This window comes from Oncorhynchus gorbuscha, linkage group LG05 (assembly GCF_021184085.1).
Source record: "Oncorhynchus gorbuscha isolate QuinsamMale2020 ecotype Even-year linkage group LG05, OgorEven_v1.0, whole genome shotgun sequence".
Taxonomy (NCBI): Eukaryota; Metazoa; Chordata; class Actinopteri; order Salmoniformes; family Salmonidae; genus Oncorhynchus; species Oncorhynchus gorbuscha.
The window spans coordinates 17743385-17767953 of NC_060177.1; the positions used below are offsets into that span (position 1 = coordinate 17743385).

The 24569-nt window shown below is 44.3% G+C and overlaps 1 protein-coding gene and 1 non-coding gene across 2 annotated transcripts; both read right to left on the reverse strand.

Annotated features, from left to right (window-relative positions):
- Positions 1 to 222: 222 nt before the first annotated feature.
- On the reverse strand, positions 223 to 24242 carry LOC124035597 (importin-7-like). Its single transcript, XM_046349103.1, has 24 exons — positions 24040 to 24242; positions 14107 to 14188; positions 9555 to 9708; positions 9271 to 9429; positions 8973 to 9129; positions 8529 to 8618; positions 8255 to 8349; positions 7813 to 7897; positions 7420 to 7654; positions 7162 to 7238; positions 6166 to 6282; positions 5858 to 5947; positions 5002 to 5167; positions 4677 to 4837; positions 4346 to 4474; positions 3681 to 3747; positions 3381 to 3506; positions 3181 to 3278; positions 2988 to 3083; positions 2651 to 2871; positions 2304 to 2512; positions 1920 to 2126; positions 1393 to 1509; positions 223 to 1263 (listed from the first exon to the last, which is right to left on the reverse strand). Exons 1-24 carry the CDS (start codon positions 24121 to 24123, stop codon positions 1163 to 1165), a joined length of 3123 nt encoding a protein of 1040 aa, XP_046205059.1. The 5' UTR covers positions 24124 to 24242; the 3' UTR covers positions 223 to 1162.
- LOC124036789 lies at positions 6481 to 6649 on the reverse strand. Its single transcript, XR_006839038.1, has one exon. It is a non-coding gene; the product is annotated as a small nucleolar RNA SNORA23 (small nucleolar RNA).
- Positions 24243 to 24569: the final 327 nt, after the last annotated feature.

Here is a 24569-nt window from a genome sequence, read left to right on the forward strand (position 1 = left end):
TGTAAAGCTCTACTAGTGGGAGTAATCAACTCTTGCCAAGGAGGACAAGACACCCCTCTAACCTATAGTAGCAAATGGAACTAGAATTAGCTGACTGAATAGTTCCAAATAGATTACACTTCACCTGATCTGAAAGAGTATACAACCACCCGAAATAGGCTCAAAATCAAATGACTGAGTGCACAACTGTGTAGCTGTTAGTAAACAGTCAAATGCATGCAATCCAACTTAACTTTTTTTAATATGTTGTGTATATAGATGGTTCATTCATACACCAATCAAATGCTTGAGACCTTCACAATCAAGTCCAATTGTACATGCTTCAATGAAGCATCCAATTGACTTTGTGCTCACAACACGTCTTGTATCCAAACTGAACACCAAGAGCATTCTCTTTTTTCAGGAATCTAGAATGTTTCCACTTTAGCAGCAAAGTGATGCCACTCATTATTTTACACCGTAACCAAAGTTACAGCGGTTTGTGTTTTAAATGGTCTTAATTGATTTAAAAATTGCAGTCTGATACAGAAGGCTAGGAGACCTGAACAATATGAAAGTGCTAGTCATTAAATTTACAGAGATCAGGCATCACCATAGTGCCATGAAGTATCCAATATGCTACATATGAATACACTTGACACCTTACAAATGCCTCTGGTTGTTTTAGCAAGGCTACTTAAAAATCAAGAACCTTGGCTTGTATATACATAACAAACATGAGAATTTGTTAATGCAGAAAATAACAGACAACACTACTGCCAGAGGTATAAGCTTATCACGCACGGCCTTTTGGCCAAAACAGTGAAAATGATGAAACACTTAGTCCCATTATCAATTTCAAATTGTTAAGCCCTCCCATTTTGTTTAAGAGGGAAGAAAAAAAAAGTCCCCGTCCTAGTATCCTCCACAGTGGATCCCAGAAGACAATGTTGTTTTGAGCTTGTTTTTTCTCTTGCTTCAAGCTCAAGTTCTTAGTTTGTTTTCCCAGCCATTTGTTGCATTTGGTTGTCTTCCCACTTCTTCTGGTGCTATTTCCAATTTGATAGTCAGATTGAAGAGTCAGTGAGAAGAACCAGTTCTGGAACCACTACTTAAGGGAACAACACAAGCTTTTTTCACTTCACTACAATCAGTCAGAGTAATAAAAGGGAGAAGGGACGACTCAATTCATTCCTGGAGCGTTGCCTCCAAAGTTGAAATTAGTTGGCACCACTTCTGGCACCGTGAACTTGTATCCGCCGTGCTTCTCGATCATTTTGGATTCTAGAATGAAGAAAATAGGGCAATTATACAACAGGCCAAACATGGCAAGTGTTTATTTCCTATGATATTAAAACAATTAAATACAAATTAACAGCTGTCTTATTGTATGACGGGGATACATTTACTTACCATGTGCTGCCCGTCTCTGGTCTGCAAGTGTGCCAATGTCATGAAGGTGTTTTCCTTGTTCTTCATCAAGGGTTTGTGTGAGTGCCTGGTACCATGCTGGGTCACGGGTCTGGATATCTGAGTTGGAGAAAAACATAGTTAACATAACTTAAGTTCCCCCTCCACTTTTATGTATGATTTACACTTAAGCAACATATTGCATTCATGTCTTCAATCCCGAGATCTCGTTTATATTGAGTTTTTAAACCTCCTCAGACAAATGCCTCGATGTCTTCAACTGAAGAACATGCTGCTGTGGGGAATTGAACGTGACCCTGATCCAGTGACCACTGACAGTGTCCCGTTCCCGAATCATCATTATTTCATCACTTAAGATCTTGTAATAATAATGCACTTTAAATAACATACCTTAATAATACGAAACAAATTTGTGAGTGTAAACACTTATTCACTGTTTATGTCCAATTTGTGTCCTTAACTTGACGACCCATCACTAGCTTTGTGTGCTTGAAAGGTGGTCTCCTTACTCTGTAGTATGGCCTTGAAGATCTGGTATTCATCCACCAGGTTGTCTTCGTCATCTACAGCTGTAGTGTAGCCCTCCAGTGCAGTCTCCTCTGCGTCATCCTCATCCCAGTCCTCATCATCCCCATCCTCTCCTGCATGCTTGGCCAGCATCTCCAAGTACTCCTGGCCCTCCTCATCAATGTCATCCTCATCACTGCCCAGCTCGACTGAGGAAAGGCACAATGGATTAATTTATTACTGATCAATCTACTAACACAACTCAAACCATCTACCAATGAAGTGCTCCTTGCAGCTGTATCTTGTTCTATTCAATATAGTAGGAAGCTTAAATAAGGGAGTGACAATGGGACTTATGAGTTCAGAGGATAGCACAAATGCCGTACCATTCTCCTCATCCTCCTCTCCATCTCCATCTTCATCTTCTTCCTCATTCTCGTTCTCTGCTTGACAGGCGTAGGCCCTCTTGAGGCCGTTGAAGAGCAGGATGGCTGCGGGAAGCAGTTGGCCGGCCACCTGGTTGACAGCCTGGGGCCTCTGCTCCAAGTCAATGAGGGCACACAGGCCAAGCACACAGATCTTCCTATCGTGGAGCCTGGGGAATAACATTACATATATTTTTTTTATATCTTACAGTACATTTTTCCTCTACTTGATATCAAACTATATGGTGGACCAGAGAAACCAGACGAGCTGTAAATATATTAAACGTGAGCATCTTTCCTGGTCTTACCCCAGGAAGCAGTCAACATCTTTGAGCCACTGGGAGATGAAGTGGTTGGTGATGGGCTCAGTGTTGTTTGGGAAGCGCAGGTTCTCCAGGGTGTTGAGCAGCAGAGGGGGGCTGTAGTACAGGGCAGCGATGGCCACTTGCAGACACATGGTCCTCAGTTCACTGGTCTTCACCTCCCTCGTCAGCCTCTCCAGCGCAGCCGCCACAAACAAGGGAACAACCTGCAGGAGCGGAAAAGAACGTCTAAGGTGACTGTATAGTACAGTGCTTCTAAAAAGCAGTTACTTTGAATAGAGTCGTAGCCATACAAGATTTAGTGTAGAAGCCAGACACTTACCTGATCAATTCCACGCCCTTTGCACTGCAGAATAACCACCTCCAACAGCTTGGCTGCATGACACTCTGGATCCTCACCTGGATCGCCAGTCAGAACCTGCATGGAAAACAGATGATCAACTTGTTCACACCCAGCAAAAATACACACCACCAATGTGTGAAAAAAATTGCATAGCGGCTGTAAGTTACTGTACCTTCTTGCACATGCTGTAGATTATCTCCAAGTATTTAGTGTCAGACAGGAGAGTGTCTGTGTCAACCGTGACGTAGTTGTGAAGGAGAGGCATCATGTCTGAAATAGTCACATTCCCCATTTAATATAGTGTTTGTGTATATAATAGTCAAATCACCATAACAGGCAAACTTAAGACTAGCAGATTGGTGAGCAGTATACCTGTGAAGTAGTCAAAGCCATCCTGCTGGAAGACCTCAAACACCAAGGGGAGGAGCTGCCACATCTGTTGGGACACCTGCTGGCAGGTCAGGCTGTGTGCCAGAGACAGGATCTCCTCGTAGAACTCTGAAAATCAGCACACACACAGGCTGGGTGTCAAAGAGGTAAACATAGGACAACCCCCACAGAGTGAGTCAGTCACGTAAATGACTCTAGGCACCTCGCCCACCTGTACGTGTCAGAGAGAAGGGAGGACCCGGTTTGGAATGTGGTGGGACAGGAAGAGCAAGGGAGACTTACCCAGGACGTGCTGTTGCAGGACTGTGCCAATCACCTGCAGACATATACCCTCCAGCTGCTGGGTGATCTAAAACAGAAACCCCATTCATTTAGTCAGAGCACTGGAACACACACACATACACAGATTCACCATGAACATACAAGTGGTGTTGAAAGAGTAGATTTGATGATTTCATTGTGCAAGTAATTTCCAGAAAACCAAATACCTGTGGGTAGGCACATTGATAAAAACAACGTCATAAGTCAACAGCTTTACTTTACAGTCAACGACAACGAGTAGCATACCAAGAAGACATATCTAACTGTTGACCAACATTTGCTGGGTTGGCTGGTTCCAAGCCCCACGGTCCTGTGCGTCGGCGGACGTACGGGAAGAGAGCCACAGTGCTATTTCTAGAGGCATCAGCCTGCAAGGCACTTTGAAGAGAGAACAGTGTGTGTTTCCAGGAGCGGGTGGGCAGCTGGGAGTGTGCTGGCAGGCAGCAGTATGAGCTGGGAGGGAAGCTGCTGTACTGAGTGGGTGTTTGGTTGAATGGCTGTAAGTAAATATGCCTTGTCCGAACTAGAATGGCCAATAGGGCAGGAGTCCATATCCTGTTTCTGTAGCATGAGACAGCTTGATGTACAAGTAGACCCCATGGACAGAACACCATGGCTGTACTCACCTCTTTGTGGTCCTCCACCACACTGAGCAGTGTGTCGATAGTGTTGAGGATGCCCATGGCTGTCACCGCCTTGTCGTCCCCTCCCTCCTCGTCAGGCCCCGTCTGGATGACCTGGTTGAAGGTCATCGCCTGAGGAGACGGGAATAACAGCCATAAGTGGGTTTTCCTGAGAGTAGTCTTTAAAACCAGACCAACATGGAACTAGGAGAGATGGTAATTGGACCTTATTTCCTCTCTCCATGGCTGACAAACAGAACTGTAAATTGATCAAAGGAAGGAGACTTCCTGTGCAGGGCCTTTTTATGAGTCAGGCAGAGCACACACTCCTCACCAAGTGCTGTGTCATCTCCACAGCGATGGGCGTGACCTCTTCGCTGTACTCGCAGATCATCTTCTGGATGACGTTAGTGAGGTCATCGTTCTCCGTTTCACGCACAATGTGCAAGAGGGCCTGCATCACAGGTCGGATGAAGGGAGTGATATACTCTTTGGCTAGGAAAGAGGAAAAACATGACAGAAGAGCACTTAGTGATAATCAGCTATATCATTTGGATTCAAGAAGAACATTAACTATTAATGTTATTCAGCAAAGAAAAAGACTCCATATACACCTATGGTGTGTTTCTGAGCCTGACAGTGGAGAGATAGCTAGCTACCTTTCTCCTGGTTGCTGATGAGGACCTGCAGGGCGATGGCTGCCTCCACTTTAACAGGCATCTCGTTGTCGTTGATCAGGCAGAGGCGGGTCAGCTCCAGGGCTGTCTGCAGGTTCTGGTCACTCTTAAACTTGACCTCACAGAAGTAATGAAGGACCCAACAGGCCTATGGGGGAAACACCAGAGATGGTGGTTAACATAGTTAACAAACTGGCTATACTTTTGCAGAATTCTCCTAAATCTAGAATTTCTATCTAGAACCATCAAGATGTGAAGAGTTGAAATGCCACTGCAATGACAGAGGCAGAACTGTCAGAAAACAAAGGTGTTTTACCAAATCATTGTCATTAATATTATTGATACACTCAATCAAATGTATTTATAATGCCCTTACATCAGCTGATGTCAAAGTGCTGTACAGAAACGCAGCTTAAAACTCCAAACAGCAAGCAATGCATGTGTAGAAGCACGGTGGCTAGGAAAAACTCCCTATAAAAGGCCAGAACCTAGGAAGAAACCTAGAGAGGAACCAGCCTATGAGGGGTGGCCAGTCCTCTTCTGGCTATGTCGGGAGGAGATTATAACAGAACATGGCCAAGATGTTCAAATGTTCATAGATGACCAGCAGGGTCAAATAATAATAATCACAGTGGTTGTCGAGGGTGCAACAGGTCAGCACCTCAGGAGTAAATGTCAGTTGGCTTTTCAAAGCCGAGTATCTAACGCTCCTGCCATCTCCAGACAGTTGAAAACAGCAGGTCTGGGACAGATAGCATGTCCGGTGATCAGCTCACATGCTCTCCCCTTCTCCCCACTGGAGCCCTGGGACAGAATGATCTGGCAATGTGACACTTACTCTGGCTCTCATATAGCCCAGCTCACTGCGGAACAGAGTGAAGACGTGGTTCTGCAGCATGAACTCCATCTGGTCTTTATAGACCTTTTTCTGTTTCCAGGGGAGAGAAGAAAATGAAAATCATGGTTAACAAAAATGCATTTAATGTATTTGACTGCCACGTGGGAGCCATAAAGGGAACTTAAGTGATAAAACAATTTGGCAAAATAGTTACACGCCGAGTCAGCTACCTCATCTGATGAGTACATGGTCAGACCAAAGGTCAACTAGAAAAGAGGAGATAGCAGGTGGTGTTGGGGGTTAATCACCTTGAGCAGGATTTCAGCCAGAGAGCCAATCATGTGCAGCGCTCCGTCCTTCTTCCTGGGGTCAGAGGTGGGCTCAGTGAGGATCTGATAACAGAAGCCCATGGTTTTCTGAAGAACCTAGAGAATAAAGAAATGCATTCAGTCAAATGTGCTGCTTCTGTGTATCCTGGCTAACTGCTACACATTAACACCAAACACCTCTGATATGTCCAAATGGCACACTAATCCATGCATAGTGCACTACTTTTGACCAGGGCCCATGGGTTAGTGCACTATGTAGGGAATAGGGTGCCATTTGAGATGCAGGCAAGGAGAGTTTGTGGGAGAGTATGGAGGCTGGCCCGTGGTGAGGAGTCACAGGTCAGTACTATGATCTCCAGTGGCTCTATGGCTGCAGGTGTGGAGTGAGCACCGCCGCACAGACTATAAGACACAGTCAGACGGCAGCACATAACATGGACAGGCACCACACACCCCGTTCACCCACAGCCAAAACGGAATAGAACTACACGCTAAAACAACACCTTTAGAACAGAAAGAAAGCCGTAATACGTAACACATCTGACTAAGGAGCTACAGCAACTAAAGTAGTGCTTTCGCCCAGCTATGCTCCTTTGTTTGCCAGTGTTCTCCTGGCTCAACACGTCCACAGACCGGTTCCAACAGCTCTGTACTGTTGTTGGTGCAACAGGGCGCTAATGAGATCCACAGCAGGACAGGGCGGAGGAATGGGCAAGGCCATAAATAAGGGCAGGAGAGAGGCCAGTAGAGAGAGAAAAAATAAAATAAAACAGGCACCGGGCTATGCGTCCCAAATAGCACCCTATTCCCAATATAGTGCACTACTTTTGAACAGGGTTCTGGGCGGAAAAAAATAGTAGTGCACTATATAGGGAATAGGGTACCATTTGGGATGAAACAGGATCACATCATGGCAGGCTGTTGACCCTGCCAGGACCAGGAGGACTCGGCTTTCACATCAGAACCACAACTCACTTCTTTCCTCTTGTTGCAGGAGGTGAAGAGCAGGGTCTGAGCTGCCGTGGTGGGAGAGATGAAATCCTCGAACACATCTGAGACAGGACAGACAGTCAGTAGATCAGATGGCACATTGCATTGGTTTGTTAGAATAGCTTTACACAGTTAAATCTTTGAACTGATCACTTCCAGGCAGTCTGATTCCAGGACATTCCTTCTGGATGATACACCCTTTGGAAATCATAGAAATATTCCGTAAACAAGAATGGCGCTTACCAAACTTCATGCGAATGTACTCGTATGGGTCCTCCTCCCACAACTCCTGGTCACTGTCCGTGTAGCACATGAGGGGGAAAACCACGTCCTGAATGATGCCCTGGATATGTGGCTTCAGGTTCTTCCAGGTGACAGCGTGTGCGATTCCCTGGTTAATATAGTTGAGTGTCTGCTGGAGGACTCTGGGAGCCACGTATTGCTTCTCCTTGTACTGATATAAGACCTTCAGCAGCACCTACAGACAAGCAGACAAATCAGTTCCCTCTGGTTGAGATCAGACTCCCATGCAGACAGACACAGTTGAAAGGCAACCTTCTGTCCCTCAGTCAATCCCAGTCATGCATCACACATCTTTCAGCTCAGACAAAGCCAAGAGCGGCCTTGGCCTCTCACCTGTTGTGCTGCCACTGCGTATCCCTTGAGGAAGAGATCGGCAAACTCTGTGTACTCTTTGGTAGTGTTGCCTGGGCTGCCATACCTGGGAGGGGATTAAAGATGCTTTCACATGTTAATATACACTGAACCAAAATATAAACACAACACAAAGTGTTGGTCCCATGTTTCATGAGCTGAAAATTAAAATCCCAGACATTTTCCATATGCACAAAAGGTTACTCTCCAATTATGTGCACACATTTGTTTACATCCCTCCTAGTGAGCATTTCTCCTTTGTCAAGATAATCCATCCACCAGACAGGTAATAATGATAAGTGACATCATTAAGGGGTTATCACTTTCACCCGGTCAGTCTCATGGAAAGAGTAGGTGTTCATAATGTTCTGTACACTCAGTGTAGTACAGTTACAGTGTGCTGGGGTGGGTTGAGTAGGCTTACCTCTCAAAGAGCCTGGCTAGGATGTGGAGGGCCCACTTCTTACACTTCCACCAGGGCAGCTCAGGTCTCTCGTCCTCATCCACCTGCAAGGTCTCCTGTGAGGCACAGACGGGGAGGGAGGAGAGAAAGAGAGATAAAAAAAATCAGCTCTTTTAACTAGCAGCAATTAAAATAAAGCAAACAAACTACAGCTAATCTGTTTGGGAGCTACTTGATTTGCAGTCAACCTATTTGTGCTCCCCTCCTTGCCCTACCACAGTAAATCTGCCCTCACCGGAGGCACGTCTCTGTCCACCACTGTCTTCAGGATCTCCATCCACTCAGTCAGGTTCTGTCGGTTGATCAGCTCCAGGGGGAGGTTATACTGTGGACAGAGAAAAGGACAAACCCTGTCTATTCAATTCAAAAAGCTTTGTAGTCGTTCCAATGGACAGACAGAAAACCCTAGACAGCAGTGCAGTCTGGCATGCTGAGGGGGACAGGTCTAGCCCAGTGGCCCTGACATGGACCAGATGGTCCTCAGCCCCCCCCCCCTCCTACAAGACAACCATAATAGACCCATCTCCAAACCCAGTATTATGGAAGTAGTAGCTAAATACCTGGACACTACAGCTATACATCCACATGTAGACAAGTACCATACACTCACTATACAATCAACACAGACTAACATATACACAACTTCTAAGGTGAGCGTGACAGATATGGTCAGTAGTACCTGGAAGAGGGCGTAGAGGATCTTGAAGATCTGTTTTTGCACCAGGACAGATTCACTGGAGGGGTCAGGGAGCAGCTGGATGAAGCGGTCCTTCAGCATGGGCATGAAGATCTGCATGGCCGCCACCAGAGGACTGCGCTCGTCTGGCTTCTTGTACCTGTCAAACACACAATCAGAAACATCAGCCACCCGAAGACATAGCAAACAGCTCTATAATACAGTCTCTGTTCCAAATGGCACCCAATTCCCTAAATGGTTGGGACACAAACATGGTCACTCTAAAACAAGGAGTCCTTACTCATAGTTTTTAACCAGCTGGTAGAGGCAGAGCAGGATGCCCAGCCAGCCGGCACTGTTATCCGACTGCAGGTAGAAGCCAATCTTGTCCACGATGGCAGTCCACTTGCCGGGGTAGTCTTGTTTAATCATGTGGTGGATGCATGTCGTCAGCTGCACTCTGAAGGGTTAAGAGAGGAGAAAGGTTGGAAGACGACCTGGTTGAGCAGAGCTACCTCTACCCCCATACCCCCTCTTCTGACGCTGTGCAGTGAGCTGAGCAGCCACAGGGTGGTGGTCAGTTACCTGATGCGCTCGGGGGAGTGGATGATTGCCTCCACAATGTTGTCACGGATAAACTGCCTGTCCTCCTCTGGTATGTTATTGACAGGCGTCTCCGTGCTGGTACCGTCCCCCTCGCTCCAGTGCTGGGTCACCATGTTCTTTAGGTAAATCACCCCTGGGGAGAGGGGGACATTCAACTGACTAAACACAAGACAGGCTTCATAGAGATCCTATTAATATTGGATTACATACAGTGCATTCGCAAAGTATTCAGACCCTGTAACTTTTTCCACATTCTGTTACGTAACAGCCTTATTACAAAATTGATTGAAATGGTCCCCCTCCTCAAAATACTCTATAATGACAAAATAAAATTGAAAGAAATTGCACATTTATTAATAATAAACTGAAATATCACATTTTTTCCCCCCTTACCTTTATTTAACTAGTCAAGTCAGTTGAGAACAAATTCTTATTTTCAATGATGGCCTAGGAACAGTGGGTTAACTGCCTGTTCAGGGGCAGAAGGACATACTTGTACCTTGTCAGCTCGGGGGTTTGAACTTGCAACCTTCCGGTTACTAGTCCAACGCTCTAACCACTAGGCTACCCTGACTACATTAGTATTTAGACTCTTTACTCAGTACTTTGTTGATGCACCTTTGGCAGCGATTACAGTCTTGAGTCTTACTTGGTATGACGCTACAAGCTTGGCACACCTGTTTTTGGGGAGTTCCTTGCATTCTTCTCTGCAGATCCTCTCAAGCTATGTTAGGTTGGATGGGGAGCGTTGATACACAGCTATTGTCAGGTCTCAAAGACATTGAGACTTGTATCGAAGCCACTCAGTTGTCGTCTCAGCTGTGTGCTTAGTTAGGGTCGTTGTCATGTTGGAAGGTGAACCTTGGCCATAGTCTGAGGCCATGAGCGCTCTGGAGCAGGTTATCATCAAGATCTCTGCTCTGTTCATCTTTCCCTCGTTGCTGACTAGTCTCCCAGTACCTGTCACGTAGGGATGGTATTGGCCAGGTGCTGAGCAATTGACGTGAGGTCAATCTTGGTTTCATCAGACCAGAGAATCTGGTTTCTCATGGTTTGAGAGTCCTTTAGGTGCCTTTTGGCAAACTCCAAGCGTGCAGCCATATGCCTTTTACTGGGCAGTGGCTTTCGTCTGGCAACTCTACCATAAAGGCCTGATTGTTAGAGTGCTGCAGAGATGGTTGTCCTTCTGAAAGTTTCTCCCATCTCTACAGAGGAACTCTAGAGCTCTGTCAGAGTGACAATCGGGTTCTTGGTTACCTCCCTGAACAAGCCCCTTCTCCCCAAATGCTCAGTTTGGCTGGGCTGCCAGCTCTAGGAAGAGTCTGGGTGGTTCCAAACTTCATCCATTTAAGAATGATGGAGGCCACTGTGTTCCTGGGGACCTTCAAAATGTTTTGGTACTCTTCCTCAGATCTGTGCCTCGACACAATCCTGTCCCGGAGCTCTACGGACAATTCCTTCTACCTCATGGCTTGGTTTTTGCTCTGACATGCACTGTCAACTGTGGGACTTATATAGACAGGTGTGTGCCTTTCCAAATCATGTCTAATAAATTGAATTTACCACAGGTTGACTCCAATCAAGTTGTAGAAACAGCTCAATGATGATCAATGGAAACAGGATGCACCCGAGCTCAATTTCATGTCTTGTTGCTAAGGGTCTGAATACTTATGTATAAGATTTTTTCTTCATATAATTGCAGACAGTTAAAAATACATATAATTCCCCCCGCTTTGTCATTGAGGGTAGATTGATGAGGAAATGTTTTTATTTAATGTATTTTAGAATAAGACTAATGTAACAAAACGTGGAAACGGGAGGGGTCTGACTACTTCCGAATGCACTGTACAGCTGGTATTCCACCCCCTTAGATTTAATTAATGCAAATCATATGATATTGAAGTAAAATCTGCTTTGATAATAGGGTTTAAATGTAACCCTTCCAATTCCTATGGATTTCCATGGAATTGCAGCTGGTTAAAGTGGCACAATATTCCCCACATCTCTTTAAATCACTTAATATCAGGGAGATCTCTAAATTGTTAGAGTGAGTCAGTGTGACATTGGGAGGTGTGAAAGAGTCCATCAGCCTAGATAGCAGCAGCGGATCTCATGACCAGCACATTCACTGTGCCTCCTCTCGTGTTGTGCTCAGGCTGAGAGGGAGTAGCAGTCGGCCAGGGGAGTAAGAGGAGTACTTCTAGGCCCCTTTAAGAGCCCACACCTCTCCTCTGTCTCAACACACTAGCATGGCCCTGTTCATTAGCACCCCCCATCCAAACAATGAGTCACTCAAATATTCATCCTTCCTCTACCCCCTGAAATTACAGCTCACATCTCTGCCTCCATCTTCAACTGATAAAATCAGAGCAGCAGAAAGAGGCCTAATTCCTTAAGTGAGTCATAGAACAGAAGTGTAAAAGTGTAATTTAGTTAGGCGTTTGCAATAGTTCCCCCTCTCGTGTTCCCCCTCTGAATTTGGAGTACGGGTGTGAATTATTCTACAGAGCCACAATGGAGCGTCTGAGGTCAGTGGCTCGCAGGCAGGCCAGGGCGGTGGCCAGAGGGGAGGCAGGCCGGGCGGTGGCCAGAGGGGAGGCAGGCCGGGCGGTGGCCAGAGGGGAGGCAGGCCGGGCGGTGGCCAGAGGGGAGGCAGGCCGGGCGGTGGACAGAGGGGAGGCAGGCCAGGCGGTGGACAGAGGGGAGGCAGGCCAGGCGGTGGACAGAGGGGAGGCAGGCCAGGCGGTGGACAGAGGGGAGGCAGGCCAGGCGGTGGACAGAGGGGAGGCAGGCCAGGCGGTGGACAGAGGGGAGGCAGGCCAGGCGGTGGACAGAGGGGAGACAGGCCAGGCGGTGGACAGAGGGGAGACAGGCCAGGCGGTGGACAGAGGGGAGACAGGCCAGGCGGTGGACAGAGGGGAGACAGGCCAGGCGGTGGACAGAGGGGAGACAGGCCAGGCGGTGGACAGAGGGGAGACAGGCCAGGCGGTGGACAGAGGGGAGACAGGCCAGGCGGTGGATAGGAAAGGGACAAACCAGACAGGGGTCAGACAGACTGCTGACACGTGACCGCTGGCTGGGAAGTCATAATCCTGCCAGTCAGTGCTGACACAGCAAAACCCTCACAACCACCCTCCCCAACCCATTAATGTCCCCCTCTGCCCAGTCCAACACTCAACATCCCCCTAGCCCACACAATGAGGCAGGGAATAGATGATTCCTGAAATTGCAAATGATGCAATTGCCTATAATAGTGTGACAGGTTTGTAAAAAAAACTAACCACGACAAAAAATATATGCTATTATCTGCCATTAGCAGGCAGACATTTGCCTTCAATAGGAGAGGGACCTGGGTCTGATCGCACTGCCTTTATGGAATCCCAGACATTTGCCTACTAGCTACGGAATCGCTTAGCTCCTCCCTTTGTGTCAGATTACAGCAAATGAGCTTCATTACCGCAGAACTTGTGTGAAATTCCCGTGGAAGTGCCAAGCCAACATTTAAGCATCTGTTAACCAATGGCGTGCCACCATTGCAGCTGCATTAACTTAACACAATTGGTCTGAATCGGAGTCAGGTGCAGCAGGGCTCAATGGCAGGCCAAAGTGCAGTCACAAGAAGGATAGCATTTCTGCTCAACACACCAGTTCCTGGAGAGGTTTGCTTAGAAATGTTCAGGCCATCTGTTTGACAAGAGGCACACAGATTAGCACCCAACGCATAAGGCAGGATGGGCTGCTGCCATGTTAGACTTTCCTCCAGGCTGTCACATTACTATTGTGTTGTTGAAGCAAACTACAATGTAGAAGAACTGACAAGATAGAAGTTAGGACATGATGCTATGGGTGAGCACAATTGAATACGCTAGTGTGGAGTCTAGCAGCACGTTGAAAATGACAGGCTCTGTCTGGTAGCCACCTGAAGACGGCACACATTTTAAATGTAATAAAAGACAATGAGCCACTGATCAAGAGCAGATCGTCCTAACATAATTGCACATCATTACCAGAGAGGCATGTGTGATACATGGACAGGCTACCAACAACCCCTCACACGGAGCATCTCAAACATGTGGAAGGTTATTTTATAACAAAGGCAGCTGTATCAATGACTAGACACACTGTCCAGGCCAAGCAACTATAGATTTCACTGGAGCCCGCTAGCAGACTAAAAGAAGTGTGAAATCTCAATGCCGTAGGACAGGATAAAATAAGCTGCAACGGTAGCATAATAAAAGATGGCATCATATACAACAAAAACACCTTTCTCTTTCTATCATGTGTGTATCTTGGTGAACAAATGTACAAGTTCATGGGAAATTGGTCAGTCTTCACAATAGGACTGGTGTCATCTGTGTGGGAGCTGTGACAGTCAAGGCAGGGGTCATCTTTGAGAAAGCGTGCTCAGTTCATTTGAGCTACAGTTGTAGATACTCTTCTCACCTTCCAGTTCCGTTGAATTTCCATCTGCAAGAGAGCCCAGAACCCCGCCCCACATCATCATAATAAATACCCATCCTCTGAAACTCACCTGCTTGTCTGACGGGCAAATCTAACTGATCAGACATGGTGACTTGCAGCAGAGCTGACACAAAATTCACCTGGGTGTGACCCTGTAAATGAAAGCAGGAAAGGATGCATGAATATCAAACACTGATGTGTATTTGACCTATATCAGCAAAACAGTGTATAACAAACATCTTCAGCCATTTGACTCCTTGCTGTCCCCAGTCCACCTGGTCTTGCTGCTGCTCCACTTTAGTAATAGTAGGTTTAATTGGTTTCTCAGTCATAGACTGAAATGTACACCAATTTATAGTCATAACATCAATCATATATAATTATCAGATCCTAAACTAGCAAAACACTTAATATAATACATTGGTAAAATATACAATATATGTAAACAAAACAACAATGACAAGTTTAAGGGTGGCAGCTTTAGAAAGCACATCTTTAGAGTTCTTAGGAAGACATTTGCCCTGGGCTATATGGTGTATGCATGATCAGTGTAGTGAAGAATGGGATGGTAGAGCTCTGACAGCGGCCTGTACATGTCATGGGAGTGTTCAGTTTGTGGCTGTTGCGGGTTTCCTGTCCAGTAATCTTCTGTCTGCTTGGATGGAGCCAGTCTGCAAACTGGGAGGTCGTACTCTGTTTATGAAATCAGAAGAGAGGGGTAGCACTCCTCGAACACCCACTATTTTATCTAGTGCACCAAATTACCCCTCACTACCGGTCTTTGTTGCCGACTGCAGTACCCAGCAGCGACCGATAACGGGGGAGGCTAAGGTAAGTGATTCATCAACAGTTTCAACTGTTCTGCCTGTTGCTATGGATCCCTGACCTGTTCACCAGAAGTGCTACCTTGTCCTGGACCTGCTGCTTCCAACTCTCTCTACCAAACCTTCTCTCTCTAACTCAGAATGACCAGCTATGAAAAGCCAACTGACATTTGAGGTGCTGACCTGTTGCACCCCGTACAACCACTGATTATTATTATTATTATTATTATTTGACCCTGCTGGTCAACTATGGACGTTTGAACATCTTGGCTATGTACTGTTATAATCGCCACCCGACACAGCCAGAAGAGGACTGGCCACCCCTCAGAGCTTGGTTCCTCTAGGCTTCTTCCTAGGGAGTTTTCCCTAGCCACCATGCTTCTACATCTTCATTAGAGGCCGGCCGATTTCAAGTTATGGCGATCGGTAAATCGGCATGTTTGCAAGCCAATTATGGCCGATTACATTGCACTCCACGAGGAGACTCCAAGGCAGGCTGACCACCTGTTACGCGAGGGCAGCAGAGAGCCAAAGTAAGTTGCTAGCTAACATTAAACATATCTTATAAAATACAATGAATCTTAACATAATCACTAGTTAACTACACATGGTTGATATTACTAGTTTAACTAGCTTGTCCTGCGTTGCATATAATCAATGAGGTGTTTGTTAATTCATCATCGAATCACAGCCTACTTCGCCAAACGGGTGATGATTTAACAAGCGCATTCGTGAAAAAAGCACTGCCGTTGCACCAATGTACCTAACCATAAACATCAATGCCTTTCAAAATCAATGCACAAGTTAGCAGGCAATATTAACTAGGGAAATTGTGTCACTTTTCTTGCGTTCTGTGCAAGCAGAGTTAGTGTATATGCAGCAGTTTGGCCTGCCTGGCTCGTTGCGAACTGTGTGAAAACCATTTCTTCCTAACAAAGACCGTAAATAATTCGTCATAATTTTACATAATTATGACATAACATTGAAGGTTGTGCAATGCAACCACAATATTTAGACTTAGATGCCACCCATTCGATAAAACACACAACGGTTAATTTGTTTTCGAAATGATAGGTCATTAATACAGTCAAATCAGGAAACTAAGGCTCGTACAGTGCCTTGCGAAACTATTCGGCCCCCTTGAACGTTGCGACCTTTTGCCACATTTCAGGCTTCAAACATAAAGATATAAACTGTATTTTTTTGTGAAGAATCAACAACAAGTGGGACACAATCATGAAGTGGAACGACATTTATTGGATATTTCAAACTTTAACAAATCAAAAACTGAAAAATTGGGTGTGCAAAATCATTCAGCCCCCTTAAGTTAATACTTTGTAGCGCCACCTTTTGCTGCGATTACAGCTGTAAGTCGCTTGGGGTATGTCTCTATCAGTTTTGCACATCGAGAGACTGACATTTTTCCCCATTCCTCCTTGCAAAACAGCTCAAGCTCAGTGAGGTTGGATGGAGAGCATTTGTGAACAGCAGTTTTCAGTTCTTTCCACAGATTCTCGATTGGATTCAGGTCTGGACTTTGACTTGGCCATTCTAACACCTGGATATGTTTATTTTTTGAACCATTCCATTGTAGATTTTGCTTTATGTTTTGGATCATTGTCTTGTTGGAAGACAAATCTCCGTCCCAGTTTCAGGTCTTTTGCAGACTCCATCAGGTTCTCTTCCAGAATGGTCCTGTATTTGGCTCCATCCATCTTCCCATCAATTTTAACCATCTTCCCTGTCCCTGCTGAAGAAAAGCAGGCCCAAACCATGATGCTGCCACCACCATGTTTGACAGTGGGGATGGTGTGTTCAGGGTGATGAGCTGTGTTGCTTTTACGCCAAACATAACGTTTTGCATTGTTGCCAAAAAGTTCCATTTTGGTTTCATCTGACCAGAGCACCTTCTTCCACATGTTTGGTGTGTCTCCCAGGTGGCTTGTGGCAAACTTTAAACAACACTTTTTATGGATATCTTTAAGAAATGGCTTTCTTCTTGCCACTCTTCCATAAAGGCCAGATTTGTGCAATATACAACTGATTGTTGTCCTATGGACAGAGTCTCCCACCTCAGCTGTAGATCTCTGCAGTTCATCCAGAGTGATCATGGGCCTCTTGGCTGCATCTCTGATCAGTCTTCTCCTTGTATGAGCTGAAAGTTTAGATGGACGGCCAGGTCTTGGTAGATTTGCAGTGGTCTGATACTCCTTCCATTTCAATATTATCGCTTGCACAGTGCTCCTTGGGATGTTTAATATATATGCCATTTAGCAGACGCTTTTATCCAAAGCGACTTACAGTCATGTGTGCATACATTCTACGTTTGGTCCCGGGGATCGAACCCACTACCCTGGCGTTACAATGCTCTACCAACTGAGCTACAGAAGGACCTGCTTGGGAAATCCTTTTGTATCCAAATCTGGCTTTAAACTTCTTCACAACAGTATCTCGGACCTGCCTGGTGTGTTCCTTGTTCTTCATGATGCTCTCTGCGCTTTTAACGGACCTCTGAGACTATCACAGTGCAGGTGCATTTATACGGAGACTTGATTACACACAGGTGGATTGTATTTATCATCATTAGTCATTTAGGTCAACATTGGATCATTCAGAGATCCTCAATGAACTTCTGGAGAGAGTTTGCTGCACTGAAAGTAAAGGGGCTGAATAATTTTGCACGCCCAATTTTTCAGTTTTTGATTTGTTAAAAAAGTTTGAAATATCCAATAAATGTCGTTCCACTTCATGATTGTGTCCCACTTGTTTTGATTCTTCACAAAAAAATACAGTTTATATCTTTATGTTTGAAGCCTGAAATGTGGCAAAAGATCAAAGTTCAAGGGGGCCGAATACTTTCGCAAGGCACTGTATATCCTTGTGTTTTATTATAATCAAGTCTATGATTTGATATAGCAGTCTGAGCAGTGGTAGGCAGCAGCAGCAGGCTCGTAAGCATTAATTCAAACAGCACTTTCCTGCGTTTGCCAGCAGTTCTTCGCAATGCTTGAAGCACAGCGCTGTTTATGACTTCAAGCCGACAAACTCCCGAGATTAGGCTGGCAATACTAGTGCCTTATAAGAACATCCAATAGTCAAAGCTAAATGAAATACAAATGGTAGAGAGAGAAATAAAGTCCTATAATTCCTAATAAATACTACCTAAAACTTCTTACCTGGGAATATTGAAAACTCATGTTAAATGGAACCACCAGCTTTCACATGTTCTGAGCAAAGAACTTAAAGTAGTAGCTTTTTAAAAAACTTTTACATGGCACATATTGCACTTCTACGTTCTTCTCCAACACTGTTTTTGCATTATTTAAACCATATTGAACACGTTTCATTATTTATTTGAGCATAAATGATTTTTTATGTATTATATTAAGTTTTTTAAAAATGTTAACGTGTTAATGCAGTATTGTTGTAATTGTCATTATTACAAATATACGATGTGTGTGTGTGTATATATATATATATATATATATATATATATATATATATATATATATATATATATATATATATATATATATAAACATCGGCCGACTAATCTATATGGGCTTTTTTTGGTCCTCCAATAATCGTTATCAGTATCAGCGTTGAAAAATCATAGTCGGCCGACCTCTAATCTGCATTACTTGCTGTTTGGGGTTTTAGACTGGGTTTTTGTACAGCACTTTGTGACATCGGCTGATGTGAAAAGGGCTTTATGAAATCATTTTAATGATGACAGCAATGCCATATAACCATTATGTTTAGGCATGGAGCTCCGTTAGCTGAAGCCTGTACACATACAGCTACTTAACAATGCCAAGTATGACAGTTTAAACCTTAATGCAACAGGTACATTACATAATGTAACACCCCCATAAACACACAGAAAGAATCCAGACCTCCACATGGCTGCAGCATCTGCATCAAACAGTGAGTGTCACCTGTCCCTAATCTCTAGACACTAACTAATAAAGATCAAAATTAAGATATCCAGTATATACAGTGGGGCAAAAAAGTATTTAGTCAGCCACCAATTGTGCAAGTTCTCCCACTTAAAAAGAAGAGGCCTGTAATTTTCATCATAGGTACACTTCAACTATGACAGACAAAATGAACCCCCCCCCCAGAAAAATCACACTGTAGGATTTAATGAATTTATTTGCAAATTATGGTGGAAAATAAGTATTTGGTCAATCACAAAAGTTTCTCAATACTTTGTTATATACCCTTTGTTGGCAATGACAGAGGTCAAACATTTTCTGTAAGTCTTCACAAGGTTCACACACTGTTGCTGGTATTTTGGCCCATTCCTCCATGCAGATCTCCTCTAGAGCAGTGATGTTTTGGGGCTGTTGCTGGGCAACACGGACTTTCAACTCACTCCAAAGATTTTCTATGGGGTTGAGATCTGGAGACTGGCTAGGCCACTCCAGGACCTTGAAATGCTTCTTACGAAGCCACTCCTTCGTTGCCCAGGCGGTGTGTTTGGTATCATTGTCATGCTGAAAGACCCAGCCACGTTTCATCTTCAATGCCCTTGTTGGTGGAAGGAGGTTTTCACTCAAAATCTCATGATACATGGCCCCATTCATTCTTTCCTTTACACTGATCAGTCATCCTGGTCCCTTTGCAGAAAAACAGCCCCAAAGCATGATGTTTCCACCCCCATGCTTCACAGTAGGTATGGTGTTCTTTAGATGCAACTCAGCATTCTTTGTCCTCTAAACACGACATGTGTTCTATTTTAGTTTGATCTGACCATATGACATTCTCCCAATCTTCTTCTGGATCATCCAAATGCTCTCTAGCGAACTTCAGACGGGCCTGGATATGTACTGGCTTAAGCAGGGGGACACATCTGGCACTGCAGGATTTGAGTCCTTGGCGGCGTAGTGTGTTAGATGGTAGGCTTTGTTACTTTGGTCCCAGCTCTCTGCAGGTCATTCACTAGGTCCCCCTGTGTGGTTCTGGGATTTTTGCTCACCGTTCTTGTGATCATTTTGACCCCACGGGGCGAGATCTTGCGTGGAGCCCCAGATCGAGGGAGATTATCAGTGGTCTTGTATGTCTTCCATTTCCTAATAATTGCTCCCACAATTGATTTCTTCAAACCAAGCTGCTTACCTATTGCAGATTCAGTCTTCCCAGCCAGGTGCAGGTCTACAATCTTGTTTCTGGTGTCCTTTGACAACTCTTTGGTCTTGGCCATAGTAGAGTTTGGAGTGTGACTGTTTGAGGTTGTGGACAGGTGTCTTTTATACTGATAACATTTTCAAACAGGTGCCATTAATACAGGTAACGAGTGGAGGACAGAGGAGCCCCTTAAAGAAGAAGTTAGATCTGTGAGAGACAGAAATCTTGCATGTTTGTAGGTGACCAAATACTTATTTTCCACCATAATTTGCAAATATATTCATTCAAAATCCTACAATGTGATTTTCTGGATTTCCCCCCCTCATTTTGTCTGTCATAGTTGAAGTGTACTCATGATGAAAATTACAGGCCTCTCATCAGAACTTGCACAATTGGTGGCTGACTAAATACTTTTTTGCCCCACTGTACAAGAGTGCAGCATACTTTTTACATTATCATTGATCACATAAGTTTTTATTTGATTTAACTAGGCAAGTCAGCTAAGAACAAATTCTTATTTTCAATGACGGCCTAGGAACAGTGGGTTAACTGCCTTGTTCATGGACAGAATGACAGATGTTTAACCTTGTCAGCTCAGGGATTCGGGAATGAAAATGAGTCTCAATGCTTTGCCCCCCCCACATATCCTTATATCACTTGCTATATTAAATTAATACTGTTCAGGCTTAACTGCTCCAGAGGAGTCAAATGTAAGATAGGGTAGTAGGAAAAATAGCCTCCTTTCCCGGTAGATAACAATGCACTCAAGACCTCTCCCTGGATACCACACAACATGACTCAGATCTAACAATCCAACTGCACATTCTTGTTCTGTGGATTGAAAATCTGGGCATTGTATATTCTGTTGTCACGAAAAACAAAACGACCTCAGATTGTTGAGTGGGGATGTTCATGTATAGTTGTGGCCAAAAGTTGAGAAAGACACTATTATTTTCACCAAGTCTGCTGCCTCAGTTTGTATGATGGCAATTTGCATATACTCCAGAATGTTATGAAAAGTGATCAGATGAAATGCAATTAATTGCAAAGTCCCTATTTGCCATGCAAATGAACTGAATCCCCAAAACTTTTCCACTGCATATCAGCCCTGCCACAAAAGGACCAGCTGACATGTCAGTGATTCTCTCTTAAACACAGGTGTGAGTGTTGACAGGGCTGGAGATCACTCTTGTTATTCTGATTGAATTCGAATAACAGACTGGAAGCTTCAAAAGGAGGGTGGTGCTTAGAATCATTGTTCTTCCTCTGTCAACCATGGTTACCTGTCAGGAAACACATGCAGTCATCATTGCTTTGCACAAAAAGGGCTTCACAGGCAAGGATATTGCTGCCAGTAAGATTGCACCTAAATCAATAATTTATCGGATCTCAAGAACTTCAAGGAGAGGGGTTCAATTGTTGTGAAGGCTTCAGGGCAACCAAGAAAGTCCAGCAAGCACCAGGACCATCTCCTAAAGTTGATTCAGCTGCGGGATTGGGGCACCACCAGTACAGAGCTTGCTCAGGAATGGCAGCAGGCAGGTGTGAGAGCATCTGCACACACAGTGAGGCAAAGACGTTTGGAGGATGGCCTGGTGTCAAGATGGGCAGCAAAGAAGCCACTTCTCTCCAGGAAAAACACCAGCGACATACTAATATTCTGCAAAAGGTACATGGATTGGACTTCTGAGGACTGGTGTAAAGTCATTTTCTCTGATGAATCCCCGTTCCGATTGTTTGGGGCATCCGTAAAAAAGCTTGTCCGGAGAAGACAAGGTGAGCGCTACCATCAGTCCTGTGTCATGCCAACAGTAAAGCATCCTGAGACCATTCATGTAAAGGGGTTGCTTCTCAGCCAAGGGAATGGGCTCACTCACAATTCTGCTTCAGAACACAGCCACGAATAAAGAATGTTACCAACACATCCTCCAAGAGCAACTTCACCCAACCACCCAGGAACAGTTTGGTGACGAACAATGACTTTTCCAGCACGATGGAGCACCTTGCCATAAGGCAAAAGTAATAACTAAGTGGCTCTGGGAACAAAACATCAATATTTTGGGTCCATAGCCAGGAAACTCCCCAGACCATAATCCCATTGAGAACTTGTGGTCAATCCTCAGGAGGCTGGTGGACAAACAAACCCCCACAAATTCTGACAAACTCCAAGCATTGATTATGCAAGAATGGGCTGCCATCAGTCAGGACGTGGCCCAGAAGATAATTGACAGCATGCCAGGGCAGATTGCAGAGGTCTTGAAAAAGAAGGATCAACTTCATGTAATTGTCAATAAAAGCCTTTGACACTTATGAAATGCTTGTAATCATACTTCAGTGGGGCAGCAGCGTAGCCTAGTGGTTAGAGCGTTGGACTAGTAACCGGAAGGTTGCGAGTTCAAACCCCGAGCTGACAAGGTACATATCTGTCGTTCTGCCCCTGAACAGGCAGTTGACCCACTGTTCCCAGGCCGTCACTGTGTTCTAAACTGACTTGCCTGGTTAAATAAAGGTTTTAAAAAATAGTAACATCTGACAAAAAATATCTAGACACTGAAGCAGCAAATTTTGTGGAAATTCATGTGTCATTCTCAACTTTTGGCCACGACTATACATTTTATTTTTGAGCCTTGTTAGGCCTACTCTTCTCAAACTAAAGTTAGCTAATAATTACGTTCGAGCTGATGACACACAATATGGACATATCACAGAAATAACAACTTGACTTTAAAGTTCACCTAAACCCCAGTTACATGACAACACCGTACATCTATCGTTCTAAGAATATCATAGCCGATAACAGACCAGAGTATATTTGACACTTGCCCAAGACTTCCTCCTGCAAGTTAGCGAGCGAAACATGGCAAACTATGTGACTATAAAATAATTCACGCCGTCCGTATATGTTAGTTATCAATGGCACGTCTACATTTGACATATAGACAATGATAATAGGCCATGTTGCACATAGCTGGCTATTTAATTTGTAAGGCTAACATTAGCTAAAGAATTTGCGCACGCGGACAGCTCATCGAATGACTCAATGTAATTGATGTAACACTAGCCGCAAAAGGTTGCTAACGTAGCGCTAGCCAGCGAATTCATTCACAAATGAGGTACAAACAAAACGTTTGCCACGTTAATAAATGCGTTGCTATTATTAATAATGATTGCTATTGTTTACATTGTGTCTTGCAAGTTAACTAACGTTGGATGAATCAAGCCTACCTAGCTAGTTAGCAAATATTAGTTAGCTTGCTAGTTAGCTACGTTCATGGAAGTCAAAGCCAGCAAGCTAAATAATAATGTAACATTAGCTACTCTCATATTAGACGTACATTTATACATGATAGGAACGTAGTTTGATGATAAAAGCTTAAATAACCAACGTTACACCTGTCCATTCGTCCGATTAGTCAGCCAAAATGTTACCAACCAGTTTAGCTATAGATATCTAAAAATCAACGGGCTAGCTAGTTAGCATTATTGCTGTGCATGTCAGCAGTAAAATTTAAAAAATACACCTGACACGTGATTCACTTAGCCAACTTGCTAATACAGATTTTCGAACTTTTAGCAAACGCTACTTACATTCGTATACTATATCGCATGATTTAGTTAGTTTAGACCAAACTTTTATAAATAATGGCAAAACAAATGTGTCTTTCCAACGATTCAAACATGATACATCAGCTAGGCCAAAAGCAAGCATTGTGCAAAAAGGCTTTTTACTGCGTAGCTAGCAGCTAATTATCAAGGAAGCTAATGCTAACTTCCGCACGTTTTTAAAGAACCAACTGCGGGTACACAGGGTAGATTCGCTTGGAGTTGCCGATCTTGGTGTTCAAATATAATTCTAAACTTTGATATTACACCCGTAACGGCAAAAGTCATATGTATTCACCGAAACATATGTCGAACAGAGAATATTTGATCTGTCAAAGTTCTAGACTGACTCTGGTCTCCCACAACCACAAGCTTGGGAGGACTCCATTTCATCTTTGATGTGTGACACAACAGAAGAGGCCCGATTAGCACCATCACAAGTTTACCTCGTTCAGCTGTCTCTCCGCGGCCTCACGCAAGTTTGGGTCCATGGTACCCCGAAGGGCCTCGATCAATACGTTCGGATCCATAGCTAAATCTGGTATGACTCGGATTCAGTATTTCTGTGGTCTATGAATTCCCAGTCAATGCGCACATGGACGCACGGCTCTTCAGTTACCGGCGCGAAAGGAAGAAGTGAATGAAGTACCCGGATAGATCAGCGCCAAATTTCTCCAACACGAACATCCGCTTCGAACTATTGCACTCTAGGAGTTGTAGTTTTACATGTGTGATATCAATTCAATTCAAGGGGCTTCATTGGCATGGGAAACATGGGTTAACATTGCCAAAGCAAGAATTACACATACAGAAGTTTCAAAACTCTCTTACACGGTCTTACGGTCAGTAAATAAAGACAATGGGGGTAATGAGAACAAAATATGAAAATGGAAAGCATGTCATTGCAGTTGGCTAGTAGATTTGAATTTTTCAGCACCATTGCGGTGTCCAAATATCTTAGAAAATATGGTAGTAA

What these genes read in the sequence shown, in the direction of transcription:
- LOC124035597 (XM_046349103.1), bottom strand. Translation starts at nt 24,123, where the DNA reads ATGGATCCGAACGTATTGATCGAGGCCCTTCGGGGTACCATGGACCCA. An exon ending in GTACATTCGCATGAAGTTTG is followed by an intron (nt 7,239 to 7,419) that starts GTAAGCGCCATT and finishes GTCCTGTCTCAG; the next exon opens with ATGTGTTCGAGGATTTCATC. An exon ending in AGAGGAGGATGAGGAGAATG is followed by an intron (nt 2,127 to 2,303) that starts GTACGGCATTTG and finishes GCCTTTCCTCAG; the next exon opens with TCGAGCTGGGCAGTGATGAG.